At 37.1% G+C, this 26,733-nt stretch overlaps 1 protein-coding gene across 1 annotated transcript in view; it reads left to right on the top strand.

Moving 5' to 3' along the window:
• The window catches only part of FER1L6 (fer-1 like family member 6), a 130,939-nt gene that overhangs the window by 1,923 nt on the left and 102,283 nt on the right, over positions 1 to 26,733 (top strand). The window contains exons 2-7 of the mRNA XM_007488294.3: positions 1,365 to 1,465; positions 10,080 to 10,170; positions 12,056 to 12,175; positions 14,044 to 14,196; positions 19,965 to 20,142; positions 23,855 to 23,979. Of these exons, the coding sequence (XP_007488356.2) occupies positions 1,365 to 1,465; positions 10,080 to 10,170; positions 12,056 to 12,175; positions 14,044 to 14,196; positions 19,965 to 20,142; positions 23,855 to 23,979 (768 nt within the window). The remainder of the gene's footprint in view (positions 1 to 1,364; positions 1,466 to 10,079; positions 10,171 to 12,055; positions 12,176 to 14,043; positions 14,197 to 19,964; positions 20,143 to 23,854; positions 23,980 to 26,733) is intronic.

The raw sequence follows: 26,733 nt of genomic DNA, 5'->3' as shown, positions 1-26,733 counted from the left end.
AAGAAAAAAGGATTGAATTTTTAATTAAAGCAATCATTGGCATCATCCTTGGAGAATGCAATTTCAGGAGAGCATTAGGATAGGATGCAAGATCCCACTGGATTAAGAAGTAATAGAGAGACAAGGAAGTGGCAATTGTAAATCTAGATGACTTTTTCTAGGATCCTGGCAATTAAAGGGAGGAGAGGTATAGGAAGATAGTTTGAGGGGATGTCAGGGTCAAATGAATGCTTTTTAAAGTGGGGGAGGGGCTTGATAACATTATAGAGTATAGGGAAGGACCTAGTAGTTCAGAAGAGATTGAAGATGAGAGAGAAGGAATGAATGATGAAGCAAGTACCTAGAGAGAGAGGATAGCATCAAGCTGGATTTGATGAGAAAAAGGATCGTTTCTTACATGAAGCTTAAAAAAAAAAGAGATCCATTCAGGATTTAGACTTGGAAGAGGGACCTTAGAGATATTCCAAGTTCAAACATTTAATTTTATAGATCAGGTAATTGAGGCTTAGTGATTTGCCCAACACTATGCAGAGATTAAACAACAAAACTATGGTTTTAACAGATCTAACTGCAAATTCAATGCTTCTTTTAAAAAATTGCACCACTTTGCATCTCATGGGCACAGACAAATAGAAACAGGAAAAAGTGTAAGTGAAAATGTAGAGTGTGGAATAGAAAAGATGGAAAAAGCACAGAACAAATTCCTTTTTTTTTCATTGAAGTAGGAATATAGGTCATCTGCTTAGAGAGAGAGAGACAGAGAGGAGAGAGAGAGGTGGTGGCACTGGGAGATTGAGGGAGAGAAAAGATTTGGAACAACCATTTGTTTTGTGTGTGACAGGGTATGTGACAGAGTCAATTGGGAGGAATAAAAGAATGTGTGACTGTATAGCAATCAGGGCTTGGTCAGATAACATGAATTTGTAGTGGGCTTAATTGGCACACTTGGGTGATAGGGTGATCTAGCAGCTTCCAGAAGCAATGGAGGGGTAGAAAAGATGTTTTCAGAATGAAAGCTCCTTCCCTTCTTTCCCTTTCCCTCCAATCCTCTCTTCTCTCCTCCTCTCCCCTCCTCTTTCCCTCCCTCTCCTTTCTTTTTCTATTTGTATCTCCAGTGTCAAAAGGTTTGGCCCCTAAGGTGCTTGATAAATCTATACTCATGGAAAGAATAATTTACTCATTCATTCGTAACTAGTGCAAGGCTCAACATCAGGTATATTTTCCAAAAATTTGGAGAACATCCCTCTCCAACCTGACATCACATATAATTAGACAAATGCAATGTAAGTGAACATAGCAGATGACGGGTGAGAACTCTGAAGCAACTCCTGAATTTTCTCTGTTTTTTTTTGTTTTGTTTTCAGGAAGAAAATTTAGAAGAAGTAAAAGAATTGATCAAAATTTCAGAGGAGGAGTCAGAAGGGAAAATAAAGACTGCTCTCAACAACTTTATCAGTCAAAGCAGGTACTTAAGAGAAACCTTCTTAATTTATTGGGAATTATAGAGCATGTTCTGAGGGGAGAAATCCAAACAATACAAAACCTCTTCTAAGAAACATGTTTTTAACTAGTTGGAGAAATTAACTAACTATGCATTCAGAGTTGCAATTTGATAATTTTAATGGTTTCACAAAGATAGTCATACCCTTGGTCTTGGAATCATTTACAACTGTACTATCTCCTCGCTCAAGAATCTGAAATATCTTTATCTGACCATCCAGGTCACATGCACTAGCCATAGAATGCCTCAAAGTTCCATCCTGTTCTGGCCTGCTTCTCTTCTATACTACATACTTGGTAATCTCATCAGTTCCCAAGGATTTCATGATCATTTCTGGGCTGATGACTTTCTTTTCTTTTTTTCAATGTATTCATCTGTTATATTGATTTACTTCTTCTTTTTCTTTTACCTGTTATATGGGATACTGTCTGGGAGAGAAAAAGAGAATGATACTGCAGGAAATTATAGTGATATTAGAAATACATGAATAAAACTTATTTTTAAAATAAATCCATGACAAAAATTTACATGTTAGATTATGGACATAATTTCATGCACTCCAAATGTCTAAAATTGCAAAACAGTTAATGTCGATAAATATATAGATCTCATGGAGAAATAATGTATGCATATATAGCAATAATATGTAAATAATGGTATAGCAAAAAAGGCAACAAGAACATATTATATGTCAAACAAATAAGTTGTCTACAACACATGATAATATAGTTTGTAAGCACATACAAAGTATATTGAAAAAGAAAACTACCTCCCAAAGGAGATATATTGATTGGAAAGGAACTAGATGGATTGGTGATGGAGAAACCCAACGAGGGACCTTCCAGGGCCAGTAAAGCACAAACCCTTGAGACTATAGGAAACCAAGTCTATTTAGCTTATGAAGGTTACGGAAAACTGATAGATAAACTCAAGGTAATAGGCATAATTTAGCTATCTGGTTAATCACTTCTACCATTTCTCCTGAAGCAGTATATGTAAGCTTGGTGACTCACCTAATAGATTGGATACTTCTATTATGACTTCCTGAGCTCACAGACAGCCAAAACTGGCTATGAGCATCCATGGACCCACTAGCTTGTAATTCTAATCTTGAGTTTGTAGAGGTCACAGGCTGTCACTGTTTCCAGGCTCTATTAGTGCCCCTATTCCCTGAGGCTCTTGTTAGCTGGACTATTAGTATAGAAAATGGTAGAAGTTATTTTGCCCATGGGCCTCTGGGTCCAACCCTCCTCCAATGTCTGAGCCAAGAGCCAAGGCAAACTCAACTAACTACATCTCTGATAGAGACCAACACTCAAGTTTCTTCCTCGTATGAATTATTGTAATTTGTTGTAATCTAGTTCTGACAGTCTTTCTGGAACTGGAGAGTTCTTGTCTTCTCATAATCTGATTGGCTAAGGCTCCCATTGTTCTTTTCCTCCTGCTCACTAAAGAATTGCCTTAACTCCCCAATAGATTATAGGTTTATACTATGGAATATCTTTTTAGGATCCAGAGCACTCTCTGGAACTTTTTTATAGATGTAAAAATTGCCTAATGTCTTAGAATAGGATAGCTTTCTATCAGTGTACTGCCATGTGTATTCCCTTTCCACCAATATTTCTTTTTTATTTTTTATATTTCTTTTTGTTACATTTTGAGTTACGGGTTATTTCAGATTATATATAGCTTTGATCTGTTTCCCTAGACCTTCCCACTTTACAAACTTCTCCATTACTGTTGAAGACAGCACCATTTTCTTAGTCCCCTAGGCTTGCAACCTAGACTCCACATTATTTCTCACCCAAGCTATTGCCAAAAGCCTATTGATTTTCCCTTTGCAGCATTCTCTCCTATGAAATTTCCACCTCTTAGGGGCTCATCAACTGTTGCTTGAACTATTGAAGTATCCTACTGTTTGTTTTAACTGCCTCAAGACTGCTCACTTCAATCTATCTTCCATTTAGCCACTAAAGTGATTTTCCTAAAGTCAGGTCTTATCACATCAATCCTCTGCTCAATAAACTCCAGTAATTCTCTATCACCTCCAGGACCAAATATAAATTCTCTGGCATTCAAAGATCTTCATAATCTAAACTCTTTCTACCTTTTCAGTCTTTAGTTTGCACTTCCCCATGTATTCTTTGAACCAATGGCACTGACCTCCTTGCTATTCTACAAACAAGAAGTTCCATCTGCAGACTGTGAGCATTTTCTATAGCTTTCTTCATCATCTCTGCCAGTTTGCTTCTTTGGCTTGTTCAAGTCCCAGCTAAAATTCTACCTTCTACAGGAAGCTGTTCCCCAATTCTCTTAATTCTAGGGCCTTCCATCTCTCATATTTATTCTGTATCTGTTTGTTTGTTGCTTCTCCATTAGATTATAAGCTCCTTGAGAATAGAGATTGTCTATTGACCTTGTATCCTCAGCATTTAACACAGTGCCTGGCACATAGCAAGCACTTAATAAATTTTTATTGGGTAACTAAGTAGGTGGGATTTGAACTTGGGTCTTTTTGACTCCAAAACCATTGCTCTATCCACTATGCCAGGCAACCTCCTTACAAATATGTTGCACTTGGTTTCATTTTCTTTTACAGTGTCTCTGTGTTCATTATTTTCCTGGTTCTGCTTATTTTCTCTTGGCATCAATTGATACTATCTTCCTATATTTCTCTGAATTTTTCATATTGGTTATATCACACTGCAATAATATTTCATTATAAACATATTTCAAAACTTGTTTGGCCATTCCTCTTTCCATGCATTCCACTGCATAGCTAGGAGGCTAGAATATTGTATTTGGAATTGGGAAGATTGTTTATAGCTCAAAAATTTACTAACTGTGTGATCCTGAGCAAATCACTTTTCCTTTCTCAGCCTCAACTTCCTCACTTGTAAAATGGAAATAAAAATAGCACCTTCTTCACACAGTTGTGAAGTCAGTGGGACAACAAATATAAAGCATTTTATAAACCTTACACCACTATATACATATGAATTGTTATATTATTATAATTATGACCTAGGACAATTTATTATGTTTATTATTGTTATTCTCCTCTGAAGTATATTTGAAAGCCCTCCAGACCTTAGTAGGAAATTAAATGAATTGCCACAACCAACAAATAATTCATTACCTGGTGCCTGGTCTTCTGTTCATGAATAATTCACTGCCTGGTGCCCAGCCTTCTGTCTATGATCCTCTCTAAACAGTTAAGCTAAGCTGGTCCTTCAGGAACAATCTATTGCTGGGTCAGACCCATCTGAGCTAATACTCCTCTAGCAGAGCTTTTGAGCATCCAGGCCACCTCCTTCATGATGAAGCTGGAGAATGGGACTTCAGTGGAGCTCATCCATCAAATACACCAAGTTCAAATAGCCCCTGGGAAAGCTAACTGCTTTCTCAACTAAAATAATCTGTCCCTTCCTGTAATACATAAGTCACTGATGTTCAGAAACAAAATAAGGTTTGAAACACTCATTCATATTTAGATTCAATCATATGACAAATATTTATTTATTGTTGACTGTATACAGAACACCATACTTGGGACTGAGGAAGGTGCAGACACTCATTCTTGCCCTTCTAGGGCTTCTATTCAGGGGGATTTAATACATACATGGGGAACTATAACACACAATATTACATAATAATTATATTAAAGAGCAGCATAAAACAATGGATTGGAAGAGGGATAAAGCTATATTTACTTTCTATTAGTAGCTTTGAGCCTTCATTTTTATACATGACACTTGACTATAAAAAATAACTATCTAACATAAAGAATGAAATTTTCTCAGCAACAGAAGATTCACTTGTGTATATCCACCTCCAGAGAAAGAACTAATCAATAGAAATAAGTGAGACAGTTTTGTATGCATAAAGGTTTAAAAATCAACAGCCTATTGGAATGCTTGACATCCTCTCACTTCATCAGGTCTACACATGCTGTGAGGCGCCCTTAGATGTTTGCTTTGAGCCATCTTAATTAAACAGTTCTGCTTCTTTTAGAAAAAGAAAAAAAGAAAGGATGAAAGAGAAGGAAGGGAAAGAAAGGGAGGCTATTTGGAAATTCTGAATGGGAGCTCTGAAAGTCTCACAGGCTGCTATTTTTAGCCATGCAAGACTCAATCTAGTCCTTGAAAAGTTAGATTACCAGTGGGAGGGATAAGAAGATGGTAGAACTGCCAGAAAAAAAATCCTAATTGCAAGGGGTATGTAGGCACTGCATGAGGATGAGATGCTTTCCACATCATCCTCATTTCCCTCTCTGATCCTCTATTCCTACCAATAACATATGTAGTAAATATCATAATAACACAAATGCTCACATGTATAGAGCAAATCGTTTCTGTTAACTCCAAAGGACAGTTCAAATTCTCTGGGAAGTTTTTTGTATTGACAATGCCTCAAAATAAGAAGTCATTGACAAATGTATTGAAATGTTTTGGTGACAAGGAAATTTTCATTTGAATGTTATCTATTTTCAAAAGCCAGAACCTCTAAAAAAATTTGTATGGCATAGTCACCCTGGGAAATGATGGAAGACAGAATATCTCCTTTCTCTCCTCTGATACTGCCACTCTTCTAGTAAAGGCCCACATTACTTCATGTCTGGCCTATTGCCATACCCACAGGGTCGACTACCTTCTCCCCCTGTATTTTCCCCAAATATTCATGTCTCTCCCCACAATATTGCATGGCAGACCACATCTTTACCATCACACAATTGACTGAAAGATGTAGAAGACATGAAATTCCACTGTATTTATTATTTGTTGATTTTATTTTTGTTATTTTTATATATATATTATATATATGTAGTTTATAATATGTATACATGCATTTAAAATATATTTTTATTTATACATATATTTTATTTAGCTGAGCAGGGCCTCCATTTTTAAAAAATTTATTTAGTCAATTTAGAATATTATTCCTTGGTTACAGAATCATTTTCTATCCCCCCCTCCCCTTCCCATAGCCCATGCGCAATTCCACTGGGTATCACAAGTGTCCTTGATCAGAACCTATTTCCATGTTGTTGATGTTTGCACTAGAGTGATCATTTAGTCTACACCCCTAATCATATTCACATCAACCCATGTGATCAAGCAGTTGTTTTTCTTCGGTGTTTCTACTCCCACAGTGTTTCCTCTGGATGTAGATAGTGGTTTTTCTCATAAGTCCCTCCAGGTTGTTCAGGATCACTGCATTGACACTAATGGAGAAGTCCATTACATTCACTTGTTCCACAGTGTATCAGTTTCTGTGTACAATGTTCTCCTGGTTCTGCTCCTTTCACTCTGCATCAATTCTTGGAGGTCTTCCCAGTTCACATGGAATTCCTCCAGTTCATTATTCCTTTGAGCACAATAGTGTTCCATCACCAATAGTTTCAGCCATTCCCCAATAGGAGGACATCCCCTCATTTTCCAATTTTTTGCCACCACAAAGAGCACAGGCAGGGCCCCCAATTAAATGCTTTCCTCCAACAAGGTATTTTCCATCCATCCATTAAAATTATTCAAGACTCCTTGAAAGATATAATAAAGTTAATGTCATCTGATGGCACTTTGCTCATGAACTTCAAATGAGGCTTAAAACAGGAGGATACATGCTCACCAAAGATGTTCATCACCTTTATTGGGGAGATCTAGATTAGGATTCAATTTGTAGAGGGATTCCCTACAGCTGGTGATGCTTCTGTTTGGGTGGTATTATGCTGTTTGCGCCCAGCCCAGGTACACTGCAGAATCTCTTGGAAGAGATCTATGACCCCGCAAAAGAGCTCAATCTGGGTCAGCTGGGTAGCTCAGTGGATTGAGAGCCAAGCCTAGAAATGGGAGTTCCTGGGTTCAGATCTGGCCTCAGACACTTCCTACTTGTGTGACCCTGGGCAAGTTACTTCACCCCATTGCCTAGACCTTACTGCTCTTCTGTCTTGGAATCAATACAGGATATTGATTCTAAGATAGACGGTAAGGGTTAAAAAAAAAAAAGAGCTCATTCTAATCCTCTAAAAAGCAACAATTAAGTGGGTAAAGGTCTAATATCCAGATTATAACATGTTAGATATTCAACTTATAGCACTTATCTATCAGTAAAATGTATATATGTAAATATATATCTAAAATATATACATATATGTATGCTAAGATTATATGTACACATATTCATGAATTCATTTTCAATAGATGTATACAGGAATATATGTGTATCTTTCAAATGTATAAAAATAAATGTGCATATATTTATACATATATTTATGTATATATTATTCACTACATAGAGACACAAATATGCCTACATATATACATGTACATGTATGTCTATCTATCTGTCTGTCTCTCTCTGTTAATCTGTTTCTTTATAAATATGTCTGTTTCTGTCAATCTATCTATCCATCTATCTATCTATCTATCTATCTATCTATCTATCCATCCATCCATCCATCCATCCATCTATCTATCCCTACATCTATCTATCTATCCAGCTATCTATCTATCTATCTATCTATCTATCTATCTATCTATCTATCTATCTATCTATCCATCCATCCATCCATCCATCCATCCATCTATCTAACCATCCATCTATCTATCCATCTATCTATCTATCTATCTATCTATCTATCTATCTATCTATCTATCTATCTATCTATCTATTTCCTGGATAGACAGAATGATGATTAGCAAATTGGGTCAAGAATAAAAGAAAATACTGAATAAACTTTGGGAAATTGCAAAGTTCCTTTAATGATCCCACATTTCTATAGGAAATGAAGGCTCAGTTTCTAAATACCAATATTTTGCTAGTACTGCTATTATATGGCTCTGAGTCATGGGACATTATAGTCTTTGAAAGATTAAAAATGAATTTTGTTCAGAGAACAATGCAAAAGCATGGGGTGGATATGAATAGGTTGCGGCAAATGACAAACCAGGAAGTTTGAAGAAATAAAATGAAGGATTTCATTAGGTAAATTTGTAATAAGAAAAGAAAATGGGTGGCAAGAGCTAGGCATGACTATTAGACAGTGTGTGTGCTTCACTAATAATAATGGGCAAAAGAGGGGGCAGCTGGGTAGCTTAGTGGATTGAGAGCCAGGCCTAGAGACAGGAGGTCCTAGGTTCAAATCTGGCCTCAGACACTTCCCAGCTGTGTGACCCTGGGCAAGTCACTTGACCCCCATTGCCTAGCCCTTACCACTCTTCTGCCTTGGAGCCAATACACAGTATTGACACCAAGACGGAAGGGAAGGGTTTAAAAAATTAATAATGGGCAAGAGTTTCATACGAAGGACTGGCATGGAAGGGTTATGCTATGCATTCTTGGAGTGAACAGTCAAATTGACGAGATTACAGATCTATTTAAGAATGGTTATATCACCATGGAGTGATTTCTTTGCTTCAGTAACTCACTCATCAATTGGAGAACGGCTAAACAAGTTGAGGCATATGATAGTGATGGTGTACTACACCATCACTATCATATGCCTCATAGTGAGTGGTGGTGGAGGGGCAAGTAGATGGCTCAGTGGATTGAGAGGCAGTCCCAAAGAAGGAATATCTCTGGCACTTCCTAGCTGTAGGACCCTGGGCAAGTCACTTAACTTACATTGCCTACCCATTACTGTTCTTTTGTCTTAGAACCAATACACAGTATTAATTTTTTTTTTAACCCTTACCTTCTGTCTTGGAATTGTGTATGTATTAATACTGTGACTTGCCCAGGGTCACACAGCTGGGAAGTGTCTGAGGTCAGATTTGAACCTAGCACCTTCCCTCTCTAGGCCTGGCTCTCAATCCACTGAGCTACCCAGCTAAAATACCCAATTAATACCCCACAGTATTAATTCTAAGACAAAAGGTTTAAAAAATGATGAGTTAATTTTTTAAAAATACATATACATAAAATTATGAAGAATGAAATGAGCAGAACCAAAAGAACATGATATACAACAACAGAAATAGTTTGAAGAATGACTCGTGTATGTCTACCTCCACAAAAAGGAAGGATAAACAGAAACAAGCAAGACAAAATGTTTTATATAGATATATACGTACATCATTTTTTAATCAAATGATTCCTTCTTTAGTGCAGGGAAAGGAGGAAGATAGCAGGGAATTTTAATGTAACAAACAAATAAATAAATTTTAAAAATTAAAAAATAAGAACCAAATGACCAAAGAATGAAGGGAGTGTGATTTAAGTTAGTGGAGAAGATGCTTAGATAAGTGCCATCTTGTAATTCAAAGAAAGGGAAAATTGTATCAATATAAATCATTGCCACTTTTGTTAATTGTAGTCATGAGGATACCTATTGGACTTTGGGAAGAAGGAGAAAAGATAAAGTCATTCTTAAAACCTAATTTAATGCTTCAGCAATGTTTCAAATTCCTATTTTCTACCTCAGGAAAAATGATTCATTATTATTTAATATTCAGTTAAAAATCTCTCTTCTCTTCCATTATCAGCATCTCCTTTGTAAGGCAGAGAACTGAACTGCAAATTTTGACAATAATATAAGCATCATTAACCCTGCTTCCCTATCATTATTCCTTATTTACAGTGCCTTCATCTCTCAAGCAGAAAAGAAACCCAAAATGTTGAACCAGACCACTTTGGACAAGAAACGACTCACATTATGTTGGCAAGAACTGGTCTGTGAAAATGCAACCCATGTTATGAAATTAAAGTGTGGATGTTTAAATTAACTTCATTTGGGAACATAGATTTAGAGCTAGAGAGCTCATCTTATCCAATTTCCTCATTTTACAGACACATTAAACTCAGGATAGTTTAGTAGAAAGGATACAGAGCTTGGAATCAAGAAAAATATCGATTGAAACTCTGTGGGATTATAGGCAAATTACTTAACCTCTCTAAGCTTCATCTATAAAATGGGGGCAATACCCACCATACCTTTAATAATAGGCACATTTTTGCATGGGCTGCAGGTGTGGGTTAGCTTGATAAAGATTTATTGGGATCCTACTATATGTAGGGCTTAAGTGCAAGGACTTCAACTCATATAATGTTGAGTTAACTTAATTCTTTGAGTCTAGTTTGATTACTTAGAATCCTGCCCCAGAAACTTGTTAGCTGTGTGACCCTGGGCATGTCATTTAACCTTTCTCAGCCTCATTTTCCACATATGTAAAATAAGGATAGCAAAATTATTCTTTCAGCCGTGTTTGGAGAACAAATGAGATAACATATGTGAAGTGTTTTGCAAACCTTAAAGTGTTATTTAAATCCTAACTACTGTTTATCATTTGAAAAGTAGAGTCAGTACAGTGGAAAGTAGCCCTGGATACTAGAGTTAGGAGACCAGGACATAAATCTCATTTCTACCATTTGACTAGTTGTATGACAAGAGCACAGAGTTTAACCTTTGCTGGTCTCAGTTTTCCCATCCTTAACCCATTGAATTGTTTCAAAGAAAAGGCTGTAAACTATCCGAACAGGATTTATTATTTGAATCCTGCATTAAAATTAACCCAAATCCATAGTTTCACAAGCCCAGAGACTAACAGAAAGTGTGCTCTTGGCAAGAAAAATTTTTGACACAGCCTAAAATGATCCATAACACGAGTACCACCTCACTTCTGTTCACTCAGAGAGATTCAGGGTGGTCTCAAGTCAAAATATCTGAGTCTGAGTCCTGACACTGCCATTTTATAGCTGTATGATCCTGGACAAGTCCCTTTCCCCATCTATAAAATGAGGATAATCATACAAATACCACGACTCTTATGGAAGAGATCATATTGTGTTGAAGGCATTAACAAAGGTTTTATGAAGATCTCAGACACTTCCTGGCTGGGTGATCCTGGGCAAGTCATTTAACCCCAAATGCCTAGCTCTTATTGCTCTTTTGCTTTGGACTTGATACTTAATATTGATTCTAAAACAGAAGGTAAGATTTTTAAAAAGTTCTATGAAGGAGGCAGCATTTGATCTGAGTTCAAAGGGAGGGTCAGATTTCAGCTGACAAAGGCTTTCTAGAGCAGTGGTGATGCTCAGTTGTGTCCAACTCTTCATGGCACCATTTAGAGTTTTCTTGGCAAGGATACTAGAATAGTTTACCATTTCCTTCTCCAGCTCATTTTACAGGTAAGAAAACTGAGGCAAACCAGATTGAAAATGACTTACACAGGGTCACACAGGTAGGAAGTATCTGAGGGTGGATTTGAACTCAGGTTTACCTGACTCCAAAGCTGGTACTCCATTCATTGTACCACTTAGATGCCCCTAGAACAGTGGTATTAAACTTAAATAGGAATAGGATCCCTGTACCATACAAAAAGATTCCTGTGGCAACCAACTGACACATGTTAGCATTATCTGTGTTCTATTCTGTTTCTTTTTATTTCCCAATTACATTTCAGCACTCAGGGGTGTTAATGCTAGTGGCATATTTTACATCTCTGCATTAGCGAGAGGTAAAGGCAAAGACCAAAGCCACGGAAAAAGGATAAATAGTCTTAACTTGGTTATTTAATAACGCATGTTGAAAACATTTATAGTCTCTTCCTACTTTAGGAGGCGATGGCCAATGATGCCAAAGGACTCATCCAGCAGCAAAAGAAGAAGATGTCTCTAGATGAATTAATTAATGAAGCTCAGAACATTGTGGACAAAATCCGGTTCTTGGTTGATGAGGTGAGACACCATGAAAGAAAAGAAAATTTTAATTGTCGTCTCACAGAATCGATGTACAATGCATTAGGGCTGGACTTTTCTCTTACACAATAAGCATCCTCTCTGAAAGGTTGTGATTGTTTCTGAAAGGCAGAGTCATATGACTATAATTAACTCTAATGATCCTGGGGTTATGTCTCTGCTCTTCACAACTATGGCTCCTCAAGCCTGCTGCATTTAAATAAATCAGTTGAGATGACACAGTTAATTCTTAATCGTGAAATATTTATTAGCAGAAGACCAGAAAACATTAAAACACGATGTATTGAGTGTTCTCTTAGAGCCTCTTCCCTTCCCACCACCACCGGTAACCTCCAGAGGGTAGCACCCCATTTCCACTCAGCCACTTAATTCCTATGAAACATTTAGGAAGGAGTTCCCCACTTAAGGAGCAGCTCATTATATGTAGTTTGGGATAGCAGCTCTAATGGGCTGTCTTAGTCCAAGGTCATATCTGATGAGTCATCATCTTTTGGATGGTTGTTATAACACAATCGATTCTTATTTTTCTTGCCCGAGTAGGGAGCTGAGACTATATTGCTGTACTGTTGAGCACTGTTTGTTTTGCACATGCTCCTTATCCTGGGGTAATATAATGAGCAGTGAGGCAGACTGGGATTTCATTACAGGTTCAGAAGTTTGGAACTATGAGTTCTTTTGGTGGTTCCGTGACCCACTGAACCCACATTCTTTCGAAATTTCTTGCCCTCTCAGTGGCTTAGCTTTTACCTCTAAGAAGTATCCTGGATAAATGGTGCCAAACCAACCTGTCAAGTATATTGTAGCATTCACAAAGGGCAACATTGCTACTGAGTGCTGAAGATAGAGAATAAGTCATGGCAACCTGTGTGCTTTCATTTAATGAATGCATGGGGTAAATAACTGAATACTTCAAGCAAGGCTCCATTTAACAGGCCACTTGGTGGGGGCAATATCCATCACTGCTTAGATTAAATAGATTTCTAAGTCTAATTGTCTGTGCAATCAAGTCAAACTCCTCCTGAATAATGAGCTAAAATGGAATTAAAATACTCCGCAATCATCATCTCTCTCATTTGGAAAGCTACTCTTCAGTGCTTCAAAAAGCAATTTGTGAAATGTACTGGTATGGTGTCACTTAGAGAGCTACCTGAACTCCATCCTCGAGAAATAAATGATTACATTTTCCTTGCTTCTATTGTTCGTATTTTGGTTTAAATAATTAAATAATGATTTCCAAAATATTCCATGAACATTTGAGAACATTCCATGGCTTCAGAATGCCAAATTTCCCCCATATTCATTACTAATTTGATCATGAGTAAATTCAAGTGAAGTATTGTGTAAGATGACTAGAAAACCAATAGACGATGGTTATATTCTATAGATGGAAAACTTGGGGTGAGAAAAAGACAAATGACTTGTCTGAGGTGCTTAACTTCCTATCCTAAATGACTAATTGTCACACTGAATTTAATTGCAATTATAATCCATTTCCCAACGTTTTCTTACCTTAGGGAAGGTACATCTTGTTTGACTTGCCGGTTTAATGAATTAAACATCTCAAATCCATGCCTTCATCAGAAGGTACTTTTAAGAAAAGGTACCTTATAGAGAGAAGGGACATTAAAAATGAGCCAGTCCAACATCCTTGTTTCGCAGAAGGGGAAACTGAGGCTCAGAGAAGGAGGATGAATTACTTAAGACTGCCCAGCTAGTTAGTAGCAGGATTGGGACAAGAATCCATACACTGAGCCATTTGGCTCCTCTAGTGCAGGAATCTCTGGTAAGGGTATCCAACAACCCCCCTGGTGGTGAAAGAAAGCTCTATGTTTTTTCCATCCCAACAGCCACAACATACGATCCCCGATGTCTTCATTTGGATGCTCAGCAATAATAAACGAGTGGCCTATGTGAGGATTTCATCCAAAGACTTGCTCTATTCCCCTGCTAATGAGCAGAGGGGAAAACACTGTGGGAAACTTCAAACTCACTTTCTGAAAGTAAGTACCATCCTCGACAGCACACCCAGCGCTGCTCTGTTTTCCCCTCTGCCGATTCAGACTTGTTCCCTTATCTAGCTTACTTTCTTGTCTGGCTCTTTTTGCTTGTAGTCAGTCAATCAACAAGAATCTGCTGTGTCCCAGGCACTATTCTGAACATGCCAAATGACAGAATACTGGGAGAGCAGTTAATGGCTTTAAAAATAACCCCCTGTTTCAGAAGGAGCCTTGCTAAAAATACAGCCAAATTGGCACTCTCCTGCTCCCCCCACCCCAAATACTGGGATGCTTCTCGGGATTGTTTAAAATTAGGTTGTATGAAAGCCTGTCAAATAAAGAGTGATGTGGACACAGTGGCCACGCAGGAATCTCCTGCCTGAGAGGCACATATGCACATACACATGCACAATAGAGAATGCCCACATGTAAATACATGCACACAAACATTCACATACATACAATATACATGCACACATGCACATAAATGTACGCCTTTGTACAATATATGACACAGATGAAAATATATAGATGCATGTGTATATATATGTGCATGAATGCACATATGGGTAACATACATGCACGAACATACACATAGGCACCCATACACAGATATACATGTACAAACACACCCATGACATATATATGCACATGCATATAAATCACATAATACATATATCTAAGCATATCATTATATAAGTATGTGTACCCACACACATACATGTATAACATGTATGTGTGTATACACCTAGACATATTCACACATATGAGCATATAGGCATAGACATACATAGGCACACATATGCAAACATGAATATACATGCACATAATCTATATAATACATATATGTGTCATGCATACATATAGATAGATACACACACAGGCCACTTCTCTGTAACTCAGGAGGTCTTATTTTTCATTTTCCTTTTCTTGCTGGGCTAACTTTGGGTGTCTCTTAGAAAAAGACCCTTGTTGAATGCTTTTAAGGAAAAATTCAAAAAGTAGTTAGAGCAGGGCTAACAAGATACATAGTAGTAAAAGAATCTCAGGATGGAGGCTATTGTATTTGCTTTGAGAAGCAGTATGATATAATGGATAGGGCCCTGGACTTGATGGAGGAAAGACCTGGGTTCAAATCCTGCCTCAGATACTTGCATACTGAATAATCCTGGAAATCATTTAACCATGATCACCTTCAGTTTTCTCATCTATAAAATGAAGGGGTTGGATTCTATGATTTCTAAGACCCTTTCCATTTCTAAATTTGTATTTTAAATCACATTTAATTTTTTAAATTTTAAAGCAAATATATAATAAAAATTTTTAATCAAATGTGTTAGTCCAAAAAAAATGAAAAGCAATATGATGATGAAGATGATGATGGCAACAATAATAACAATAATAATAGCATTATATATCTGTAACTTTAACGTTTGTAGAGTATTTTATAAATATCTCATTTTATCCTTACAACAACCTTTGGAAGTAGGTACTATTGTTATTCCCATTCTCCAGGAGCATTTATCAAGTTGTTGGGGATGGAAGAAACTATAGACCCAGCATGTATTGCTATTATCATCCTCATTTTACTAATGAGGAAACTGAGACTGAGAAAAGATAAATAATTTTGGGATCATACGATTAAGTGGCTAAGGCAGAATTTGAATCCATCTTCTGATATCCTACCTAATAAGTGAACAACCAGTTTTTACTTGAAGACCTCTGTTGAGGAAGCTGCCAGACAGTGCATTCCATTTTTGGACAGCTCTAATTGTTAGAGACATCTAAATGGTTAAATTGATAGAGTGCCTGGTCTGGAATAAAGAAGATTCATCTTCTTGAGTTCCAAAATGGCTTCAGCCAATATGACAGTAAAGGAAAATAATAGCTGTTGGAGGGGATGTGGCAAAATTGGGACACTAATGCACTGCTGGTAGAGTTGTGAATTAATCCAACCATTCTGAAAGGCAATTTGGAATTATGCCCAAAGAGCTTTAAAAGAATGCATACCCTTTGATCCAGCAATACTACTACTAAGTTTGTATCCCAAAGAGATTTTTAAAAATGGGAAAGGATCTGTTTGAACAAAAATATTTTTAGATATTCTTTGTGTGGTAGCAAAAAATTGGAAAATGAAGTAATGTCCCTTGATTGGAGAATGGCTGAACAAACTGTGGTATATGATGGTGATGGAATACCATCATGCTATAAGGAATGATGAATTGATGGATTTCTATAAGAACTGGAAAGACCTTCATAAACTGATGTGGAGTGAAATAAGCAGAACCAGGAGAACACTGTACACAGAAAGTGAAACATTGTTGGATGATCAAATGTAATTGACTGCTACTAATAGCAATGCAAAGATCTAGGACAATTCTGAGGGACTTATGAGAAAGAAAGCTATTCACATCTAAAGAAAGAACTGTGGGAGTAGAAATCTGGAAGAAAACATATGATTTATCATTTTTCAATATGGGTATATGATTTGGGGTTTTGGTTTTAAAAGATTACTAAAATGAATAATAAGGAAACAGGTTTTGAATTATATGTTTTGAATACATATATATTATATATATAATATATATTTTGAATTATATATATATATATTCAACTGTGAGATATATATATGTATATATATCTCACAGTGGAATTCTTTGTCAACTCCTGGAGGGGGGAGGTAATAGGGGAGGGAGACAACATGAATCATGTAATTATGGGAAAAAATCTAAAATTAAATTAAAAATAAAAAAATAATATGGCCTCAGATAGCATCTATGTGAACTGGGCAAGTCAATTAACCTCATTTGCCTCAGTTTCCTCATCTGTAAAATTATCTGAAAAAGGAAATAGCAAACAACTTCAGGGTCTTTCCCAAGAAAATCCTAAAAAGGGTCACAAAGAGTCAGTCATGACTGAAATGACTGAACAACAACTGCTTCCATTCAGTAGAAAGCCCTTAACTCTGAGTTTGGCTTATCTCTGTGACAGTACCACATTTGCTGACCACTTAGTGCTTCCATTAAGATGCAAATCCAAGATTTGGCTAAACACTTTACAAAATTTAATAGAATCTGGAGTGATTCAAATGTTACTACATTTCCCTAACTCAAGTTTCCTGCATTCTTCCCTCATTCTGAAGGGAAACAAAACCTAGAAGCCACTATGATATGGAATTTGAAATCCCATAATTTTAATTTGTTCTAAGAAATGAGTAAATCAAACGTGATACAAGAAATTAACATGCATGATAAAATGCCATTTCTGTTATATTTTTGAGGGTGTGGAAGAGAGAAATGCTGAAGTGAATGCAAGGACTGGATTTTCAAGTTCATCTCATGAAAAAATGAGTTAGAACTCTGGCTGCCAACAGGGGATGGGAATGGAACATCCAGATAAGAAAAGGAGTGGAGCAGTTAGAGTTTGTTGGCTTTTCCCTTTTTGAATTGAAGAGGGAAGGAGCAAAATCCTGACTGAGCCTACTTAGCTTCAAATCCCTTGTTGAGACTATTCATCTGTATTACAGTGGTTGGATAGAGACTTGTTTCCCTTTGGGGAAGGCAGTAGCCTATTCTTTAGAAGACATCTTCAAAGCTATATCTCTATGCCAAGAAATACCATCATCTTGAACCTACAAAGATATTAAGATCATCTGGAATTTAGTCCCTAGACTTGAGCCTCAAACCCCTGAAGAAAACTAAAGGAGGAAGTTTGCTCATGGACTTACTGTTTCCTTTTTCCTAATTTATTATACCCAACCCCTTATCTAATAAATAGCTATATTCAACTTACTGAGAACTCAGACATCTTAAATGTACTAAAAGGGGTATCATAGATACAATCAACCAAAGAAGAAAGAGATTGAAAGGGATTTTCTCTTACCCTTCAGCTTTAGTTAGACCTGACTCCATTTTCCAGACAGCTCTGCCTGGGGAGGGAGAATTGGTGTTACTCTTTATCTGTTCCCTCTCTCTCAGTTACCTGTCAAAACATTGGTTCCTGATTCCCTGCTAGTACAAGGGGTAGGAGAGGGAGGTGGTATTAAACTTTCCATTTCATTGGAGTAAGAAATTCCCTTATGTGGAGACTCCTTTCACTGATGTAGATAAGCAGCTCTTCTGAAATTTTATTTTTTTTTTAACTCTTACCTTCTGCCTTAGAATCAATACTAAGTATCAATTCTGATGCAGAAGAGCAGAAAGAACTAGGCAATTGGGATTAAATGATTTGCCCAAGTTACCAGCAAGGAAGTGTTTAAGTCCAGATTTGTGAATCTTAAAAACTGCTCAGACTCTACCTTAGAAGATTTGGTTAAGCTATTCCCCATTTAAACAATGGAGGTACTTGATCAGGAATGTATTGGGAACTTTAAAATTACTCCACCCTGCTCAGACAATACCTTAGGGGAAGATAAAGTTGTAAACTCATGACGGAAAAATGAAAAATTCCCTAACTCATACTTATAGTAAAGCTAGAACCTTAAGCTAGGTCTATTTTTATATCTAATACAAAAGGGTGCTAAGTACCTATAAAGGTTAAATTAATCACTAAAAGGTCAAGCAACTTACAAAAGGCAAGCTTAACAAAAGAGGTGTGAAGTTTTAGTCTACCCAGAGAAGGTGATAAAAAAAGAAGATGTAAACTAAGAATGATCAGTCCTGGGGAAAACATCTACTGTGATTGGTAGATGGGAAAATTTAGGGGAGGTAACACTAGAGAAAATTTTCTTTAAAAGGAAGAAGCTCAAGGTAGAGTTTTTTAGTTGGAGTTCGTAGTTCAGAGTTGGAGTTCACCTTGGGAGTTGGAGTTTGGAGTTAGTTGGAGGAGGTGGGTCTCTGAAACTCAGTTCAGGAGTTGAGGATTTCAGTGAAGGACTGGAGTTTTGCTTGGGACAAATCTTGTGGTGAATGATTAAAGACTGACTAGTCTCTCTTAAGGCTCAGGCTTAGGCCATTTGGCATAGGCTCTTCCTACTATTTCCTCTTACTCTGTCTCTCTACCTTCCCTTAATTCCTTCATTTGTATTAATTAAAATATCCATAAAACCCAGCTGACTTGGGTATTTTCATATTTGGGAATTTTCCCCATGGCGACCACTTATTTTTTATTAAAATCAAGACACCAAAATTATCTTTACAGTTTTGGCAATTCACAGTCACAGTCTTGAAAACCATATTTTTGTGGTCACAGTTTAGAACCCAGGACCTCTCATCTCCAGACCTGACTGTCTATCCACTTAGTCACCTAGCTGTCCCACTTGTATTCTTATTATTAGAAATTCATTTGTTTATTCATTCTGTTACATTTTGAGTTCCAATTTGTCTCCCTCTTTCCCATACCACCCTGCATTTGGAAGGCCAACATTTGATGCAGATATTTATGTGGAATTATATAATACAGACTTCCATATACCAGTTCTTTCTCTAGAGATAGATAGCATTTCCCTTTAGAAATCCTTTGTAGTTGATATAAATGATCGTATTACTTAGAATAGCTTAGACATTCACAGTTACTTTTCAATGTTACATATTCTTAGACAGTTGCCTAGGGCATTGGAAACTTAAGATAGTCCTTTGCCCTTAAGGATCTCACAATCAAATTTACCAGAACTTCCTTTCTTTCAAATCAAGACCGCTTTCACTTTGCAACTCATAAGACATATGGGTTCTCCATTCAGTGGATGGAATGATTCCCAAGTAGCACACCATCCCCAGTTTTGCACCAATAGTAGGTTTTCATTAACAGAGTGGTCTTTGGTGATATTTCCACAGCTTCCAGGAAGACGTGTGGCAGGTTGGACTGTGCAAGGAAAGGTGGATGTATACCTTTGGCTAGGCTCTGCCAAGTACTCCGATGCCATTTTGGACAACTTGCCTATAGGATATGAAGCTGAGATACCAACCAAAGCCAGTGGTACCAGTCACCCCCCTGCCAGTCTGACCTACCAGGGTAAGAGAGTCACTGGTGAAAAGTCCTTACAACACCCTAAATGGGCTTCTGAGACCCCTTTAACTATATGGGCATTAGCACATGGTGATCACATACTTTTGATGGAAGCATTTACTTTTCATTTCTTAATATTGTCCCCCCCACCCCTACTGAACTCCTCATCACAATGGCCTAACGGGAAAAATTTTACTAGAATTTGTTATGTTAAATTTGTTATGTTTCATATTATGTTATATATTTTAAAATAAAGATAAATGGTAACAAAAACATATGCTGAAAAAAAAATCTACTTTTATGTTAATAGGAGAAAAAACTATTTGAATTTCTTTCCTAGCACAGCACACAGCTTGAGTTTCCATTTTAAGGAAAGGATGATTTGTAATGAAAAGTGAATGCATGCATGATCAGAGCATACTGAATGGAAAATGAAGCAAATGCCCTAATACTGCAATACTCAGGCTGTGGGTTGTATATATAGAAATAGTTTATATTTTCTTGTAATGATCTGACTAAAATTGGCAACTTTGGAGGCCCACAATCTCTCCTTGTCCGGTCCTCAGATTGGCTTCTACTACAAGCCCTGACTGACCAAAAAGCTGAAATACTTCACATAAGACTTTACTCGGCTGTGGGCTATTTCCAGAGGTTTAAGACATATTTGAATCAAACCTTTCTCCTAGCATTCTGAATGACACTCCAGATACTTTTAGAATGCAAGCTTGCCAGGGAGTGGCTGCCATCTTGTCTTCTGCCCACTGAAAGTTATGCTGCCTTTGATAAAGTCAGCTGTTGAGGAGACTTGAGGACTACTGAAAAAAAAAATATTAGACTTCCTGTGTTGCTTAGCTTCTCTGTTCTTGCCTTGGTTGATCTTGGGTTTCAGTGGAAAAAAGAAGTAATTTATCATTTAGGGAAGGCAGCCCACAATGGAAGCTGGTGCTGCTGTTTCTATTTTATAGATGAGGAAACTGACTGAAAGATGATAAGTGACTTTTCCAGGTCCACATGACGAAAAAAATATCTAAAGCTAGATTTAAACTTCTTCAGTTCCAAGGGACTCATGGTGAAAAGTGCTATTTTCCTCCAGAGATGAGCTCTGAGTACACATTGAAGCATACTTTTTCACTCTATTTTTCTTGTGTTTTCTTGTGGGGTTTTGTGCAACATGGCTCAAATGGAAATGTTTTGCATGACTTCACTTGTATAATTGATATTGTGTTGTTTGATTTCTTAATGGGTGTATGGGGATAGAGGGAGAGAATGAGGAATTCAAAATGCTTTTAAAAGAATGTTAAAGACTTTAAAATGTAATTGAGAAATATTTAACAAAACAAAAATATAATAATAGGAAAAAAAGAAACTCCAGTCTGTCTTTAAACTGTACAACTAAAATCCAGAGATGCTTTTGATTAATTTGCTTTTACATCTTCTAAATATTAAAATAGGAAAATCAACTTGTTTATCCATTCAATAGCTATTGTTAAAGGACTCCTCTAGTGGCCTTTATATGCCTCTAATATATATATATAATATATAATATATATGTATAATGAGTGCAGTTAATCCTGGGTTCTCAGAGCACCAGTTGTGGAAGGTTCTAACAAAGGAGAAGAGTTTATAGTATGGACTAATTCATAGATTGTCTGTCCTCCAAGGACCAATTTAGCTAAGCAAAATGAGGCTCATCACAAAGTCAGCCACCATGGATACAGCAACTCATAGAACTTTCTCTTAAGATATAGAAGGGATGAGTTATGTGATAATGGAGGAAAAACACCAATGGAATCAAGAATCTTTGGAAATATTGAAATGTTCTTTCAATAAATTGTCATTATGAAGCAGTTATGAAGTGCAATGTTGATATATGGTATCAATAAAAAGATGGATAAATAATCAAGAAGTAATCAAGAAGCATTTATTAAATGCCTCCTGTGTGCTGATTAGAAAGCTATTGCAGTAGAAGAGAGGTGATGAGACTGTGAACTAGAGTGGTGGTCATATGAGTGAAGAGAATTAAATGTATAAGAGAGGTGTTGTGAAGGTAGAAATGACAAGACTTGGCAACACATGAAATAAATGAGAGTGAGGAGTTGAAGATGACCAAAGTTTTGATGAGTAGTGCCCTCCATAAAAACAGACAAGTATAAAAGAGGATGTGGAGGGGACAAGATAATATTTTCTGTTTTGGACATATTGAGTGCAAGATGCCTAAGGACATCCAGTTCAAAATATATGGCCCTGGTGTTTTAGGAGAAAGACTAGAAGTAGATTTTTAGCATCTGAGTCACATTCATGCAGGTGATACTTGAATCTATGGGAACTGATAAGGTCACCAAGTGAGAGTGTAGAGGGAAAAAAAGTAGGTCCCAGAAACAGACATGATCCCTACCATTAAGTAGCTTCCAAAATACTAGTGACAATGAGACATATAAAATTTGTCTTTTCTTTTCTTATGACTTTCTGCAATGCTTTGAATACTCATAATACTCATCATAAAACTGAGTAGATTAGGTATTTGTATAGAGACCATGTTCTTAGGGACTTCACACCAATCTCCAGGTAGTACAATGGGACTCATGGTCTGCCCCAATATAAAACCAGTTTTTGTGAACACAGAACCAACTCCTACCCAAAGACCAGTGAAAACATGTGAGAGAATTATTCAAGGAGTATTTATGAAGTGCAATCTACTCTTAAAGGTGTGTGTGTGTGTGTAACACACACACACACACACACACACACAGAGAGAGAGAGAGAGAGAGAGAGAGAGAGAGAGAGAGAGAGAGAGAAGGGCTCACTCACACCTCGGTCTGTGGTTACAGGACTGGGCTGAGAGGCACTCCTTTGGTCTTGATAGGATTTCCTATCAAGATTTCCTATCTCTGTAACACAGAGAAATAGAGAGAGAGAGAGAGAGAGAGAGAGAGAGAGAGAGAGAGAGAGAGAGAGAGAGAGAGAGAGAGAGAGAGAGGGAGAGAAATAGAGAGAGAAAGAGAGAGGGAGGGAGAGAGAGAGAAAGAGAGAGGGAGAGAGAAAGAGAGAGAGGGAGAGAGAGAGAAAGAGAGAGAGAGAGAAAGAGAGAGGGAGAGAGAAAGAGAGAGAGGGAGAGAAATAGAGAGAGAAAGAGAGAAAGAGAGAGGGAGGGAGAGAGAGAAAGAGAGAGAGGGAGAGAAATAAAGAGAGAGGGAGAGAAAGAGAGAGGGAGGGAGAGAGAGAGAAAGAAAGAGAGAGTATGTGAGTGTGTGAGAGAGAAACATATAGTGGCACAAAGTTTTCTTCAATCAGTACAAATTATCTTTTCTATGGGATATTTACCTGATTACGTTTTCATGATGCAAGAAGATGTCCCCTTTCTTAGCTGCTAATGCTAAGCTAAGAATTTGCATCTTTCTGAGGCCTTTCCTCTTCATATTAATGATTGTTCAAATATACATACACATATATGCATCCATAGATATCTAGTTCTTAAGGATATAGATATCTATATCCTTATATATTCAGCTCTTAAAGATATATCTATATCTCTATACACTTATATATTTATCCTTATGTATCTTGTTTTTGAAGATATCTTCATATAGATCCATGCACACACATATATCGTTAAATATCTTGTATAATCTAGAAGACATTTGATGATTGGGTATATTGTCTCTCTTTTCCTTTCTGTCTCTTCCATATAACTGATGACTTTTTCCTGATTTATTCACAGCCCAGCACATCTTCCAGTTAAGAGCACACATGTACCAGGCCAGGGGACTCAGAGCTGCAGATAGCACTGGACTCTCTGATCCCTTTGCCAAAGTCACCTTTCTATCACATTGTCAGACCACAAAGGTAAGTAGGAAGGAGCCATGGGGAAAATGGTTCCATGACTGAATAATAATAATTGACACTTATATAGTGCTATGAAGTTTTCAAAGCATTTATGTATATAATCATTTGATCCTAGAAACAACCTGGGAAGGTAACTACCTTAAAATGCTATATGATTACTAGTTATTATTATTATTTCCATTCATTCAATATTTCTTGGTAGATGAAGAAGGAGATGGAGGCAGGAATATAATTTAGAACTGGAAATAAGATTTTGAAAAAAATAGAATTATTAAGTATCCATCACTATGTACAAATATGTCATAGGTGCTGAGGCACACAAAGATGAATAAAAAATACTGTCATATGCACAGTTGAACATAGTTACTATAGCAGTTTGTTTTGCTTAACGTGTTACTTCTTACTTCTTACAAAAGGACCATATTGGGGGTGGAATATTGGAACCAAGTAAACATTTTTAAAAGAGGGAAAAATAAGATGAATAGGAGACCACAATCTCTCTCTTCATAAAATTCATGACTTAAAGATTCTGTCTTTGGCCTGACATGCTGCAAAGAGGTCTGAATTTGGGCTCAGAGGAACTGGGTTCATATCCTGGCACTGCCACTTACCACCTGGGTGACCTGGGACATTTGATTCTTGGGTTCCTCATCTGTAGAATGACGTTATCTAAAATTCCTCCAGAAAGTGTTTAGCATATAAAATGTGGGTCAAAGTTCTCCTTAATCACTGCAAATTATCTTTTCCGTGGAATACTTACTTGATCAAGAGGACATATCACTTTTCTTAGTGGCTCATGCTAAGAATTTTCATCTTTCTGAGGCCTCTTCCCCTCATATTAATGCTATTGTGCAACAGAAAGGAATAGCATTTCCTTAACTGTCTAACTGGTGATTTAGAAGGGATAGCCTTTGGCAATAATATAAATTATCTTTAGATTTCCTAAAACATATCAATATCCTACCAAAGGAATGGTGAGCTGTAGTCAAAAGTTCAACTAATCAATTAACAAGCATTGATTAAGCACCTACTATGTGCAAGGCACTAAAGATGACAAAAGCAAAAATGAAACAGTCCCTTCCCTCAAAGAGTTTGTATTCTATCTGGGAAATACTTGATAATCAGTAAGTAAGCATTTAATTTTTTTTAAATTTACTTTCAGTTCCAAATTCTGTCCCTTCCTCCATTCCCTCCACTCATTGAGAAGGCAAAAACCATGATACTCATTATACCTATTGGGCTGACTGAATCCTCATTTACCCAAAGGCAAAAGGTGCATCTGACCTGTTAGCCTCCACAAAAATGCGTAGTTACCCTTCGTGGCAGTCCAATACTGTCTCGGATCTGGATAGACTCAACTTCTCCAAGGGCAATATCAGATTCCTTGGTTTATAGGATTTTTAAGTGAATGAGGCTTCAGGGACATTTGATTTAACATCCTCATCTTACAGTTGTGGAAACTGAGGCCCAAAGAACTTAAGTGACTTGCCCAAGATCACACAATACAGAGCTGGGGTTTGAACTTGAGTCCTCTCATACTAAACCTAATGCTCCTTCTTTTACTCAGATCTTTGCATTTTCTTATGAGTAGTTCACAGTGGTCCCTGGCGTGTCCCAGGATGAACAGGAGACCAGGATGTGCTGAAAACCACAACTGAAACCCAGTCATTAGTGGAATCAACTAAACATTTGGCCTGAATGGCAACTTGGGACTTGATGGAGAGTCTTGTTATTATTTGAAAATAAAGGAAACTTTCTTTTATCAGCAGTATGAATTCCAAACAGTGAGTTTGTCACATGAATGACCCTGTCTGATTTATCTCTATTTCCCTATCCCAGGGCCTTTTATTCATAGAACATACCAAATAAGTTTTGGGCAATTTGAATTGAATGGGCTTCAAAGCCTGAAGTGCCCCAGAGGCTGGTGGAATATTTTCAGTGCCTGAAAACAGTACAAAAAATATAAATTACATGAGAATAGTGTGTGTCTAGTGATCAGGGAAAGGAAACTCATTTCTACTGAAAGCATGAAATTCTTGATAGTGTAAATCACTTATGTTGAGATTTAGGTGGGAGGGGTACTGAGAGCAAGTAATCATCCATTTGTGGCATTTTATTAAGGAAAATGACTGAAGTTATTTGCACTGATTCCAGAATCTGTCAGGAGAAGTTCATGATCTTCACAAATTATTTTAAACCTCATTCTGTCTAAAACATAAAATGGAATAAAACCATAGAAGAAGAAATGTGATAAGTACAATATTTTTATGACTCACATAAAGAAAAGCTATAAAAATGCCATCTCATGACCATAGGATGATTCAGTATCCCAACTGGAGAAAACTGGGCTGAAAGCTTTAAATTTGGGATGCTCCGTCTGGGTCTCTGGAGGTTCAGAAGTTTGGATAGTCAAAATCTGAGAGACAGGACTGTTAGGAAGCTTTAAGGGCTTGGGCAATGGCAGATTTGTTTAGAGAAACAACTACTCCCAAATTTAGCTATAGCAGTCCTGAGTTTGTCCTTTGGATCTATCCACTGGGAGCACAAGCAGAGAACAGAGTGAGTGTACAATGAAAAGGGAAGGAAAAGTGATTCAGGCCTTTCTTGGCCAAAGGCTTCTCTCCACCCTACTTGGGTGAGACAACACATGCTAATGATACCTCTTGTGCCTCAACTGGAATATTTATCTAATACTCAAAGAACCTTAGTTTCTCAGGGTTGGCAGTTGGCACACTATCTATTCTCATCCAGATG

The sequence above is a fragment of the Monodelphis domestica genome, chromosome 3, assembly GCF_027887165.1.
Source record: "Monodelphis domestica isolate mMonDom1 chromosome 3, mMonDom1.pri, whole genome shotgun sequence".
In the NCBI taxonomy this organism is placed as follows: domain Eukaryota; kingdom Metazoa; phylum Chordata; class Mammalia; order Didelphimorphia; family Didelphidae; genus Monodelphis; species Monodelphis domestica.
This window is presented reverse-complemented; position numbering and strand designations above follow the sequence as displayed.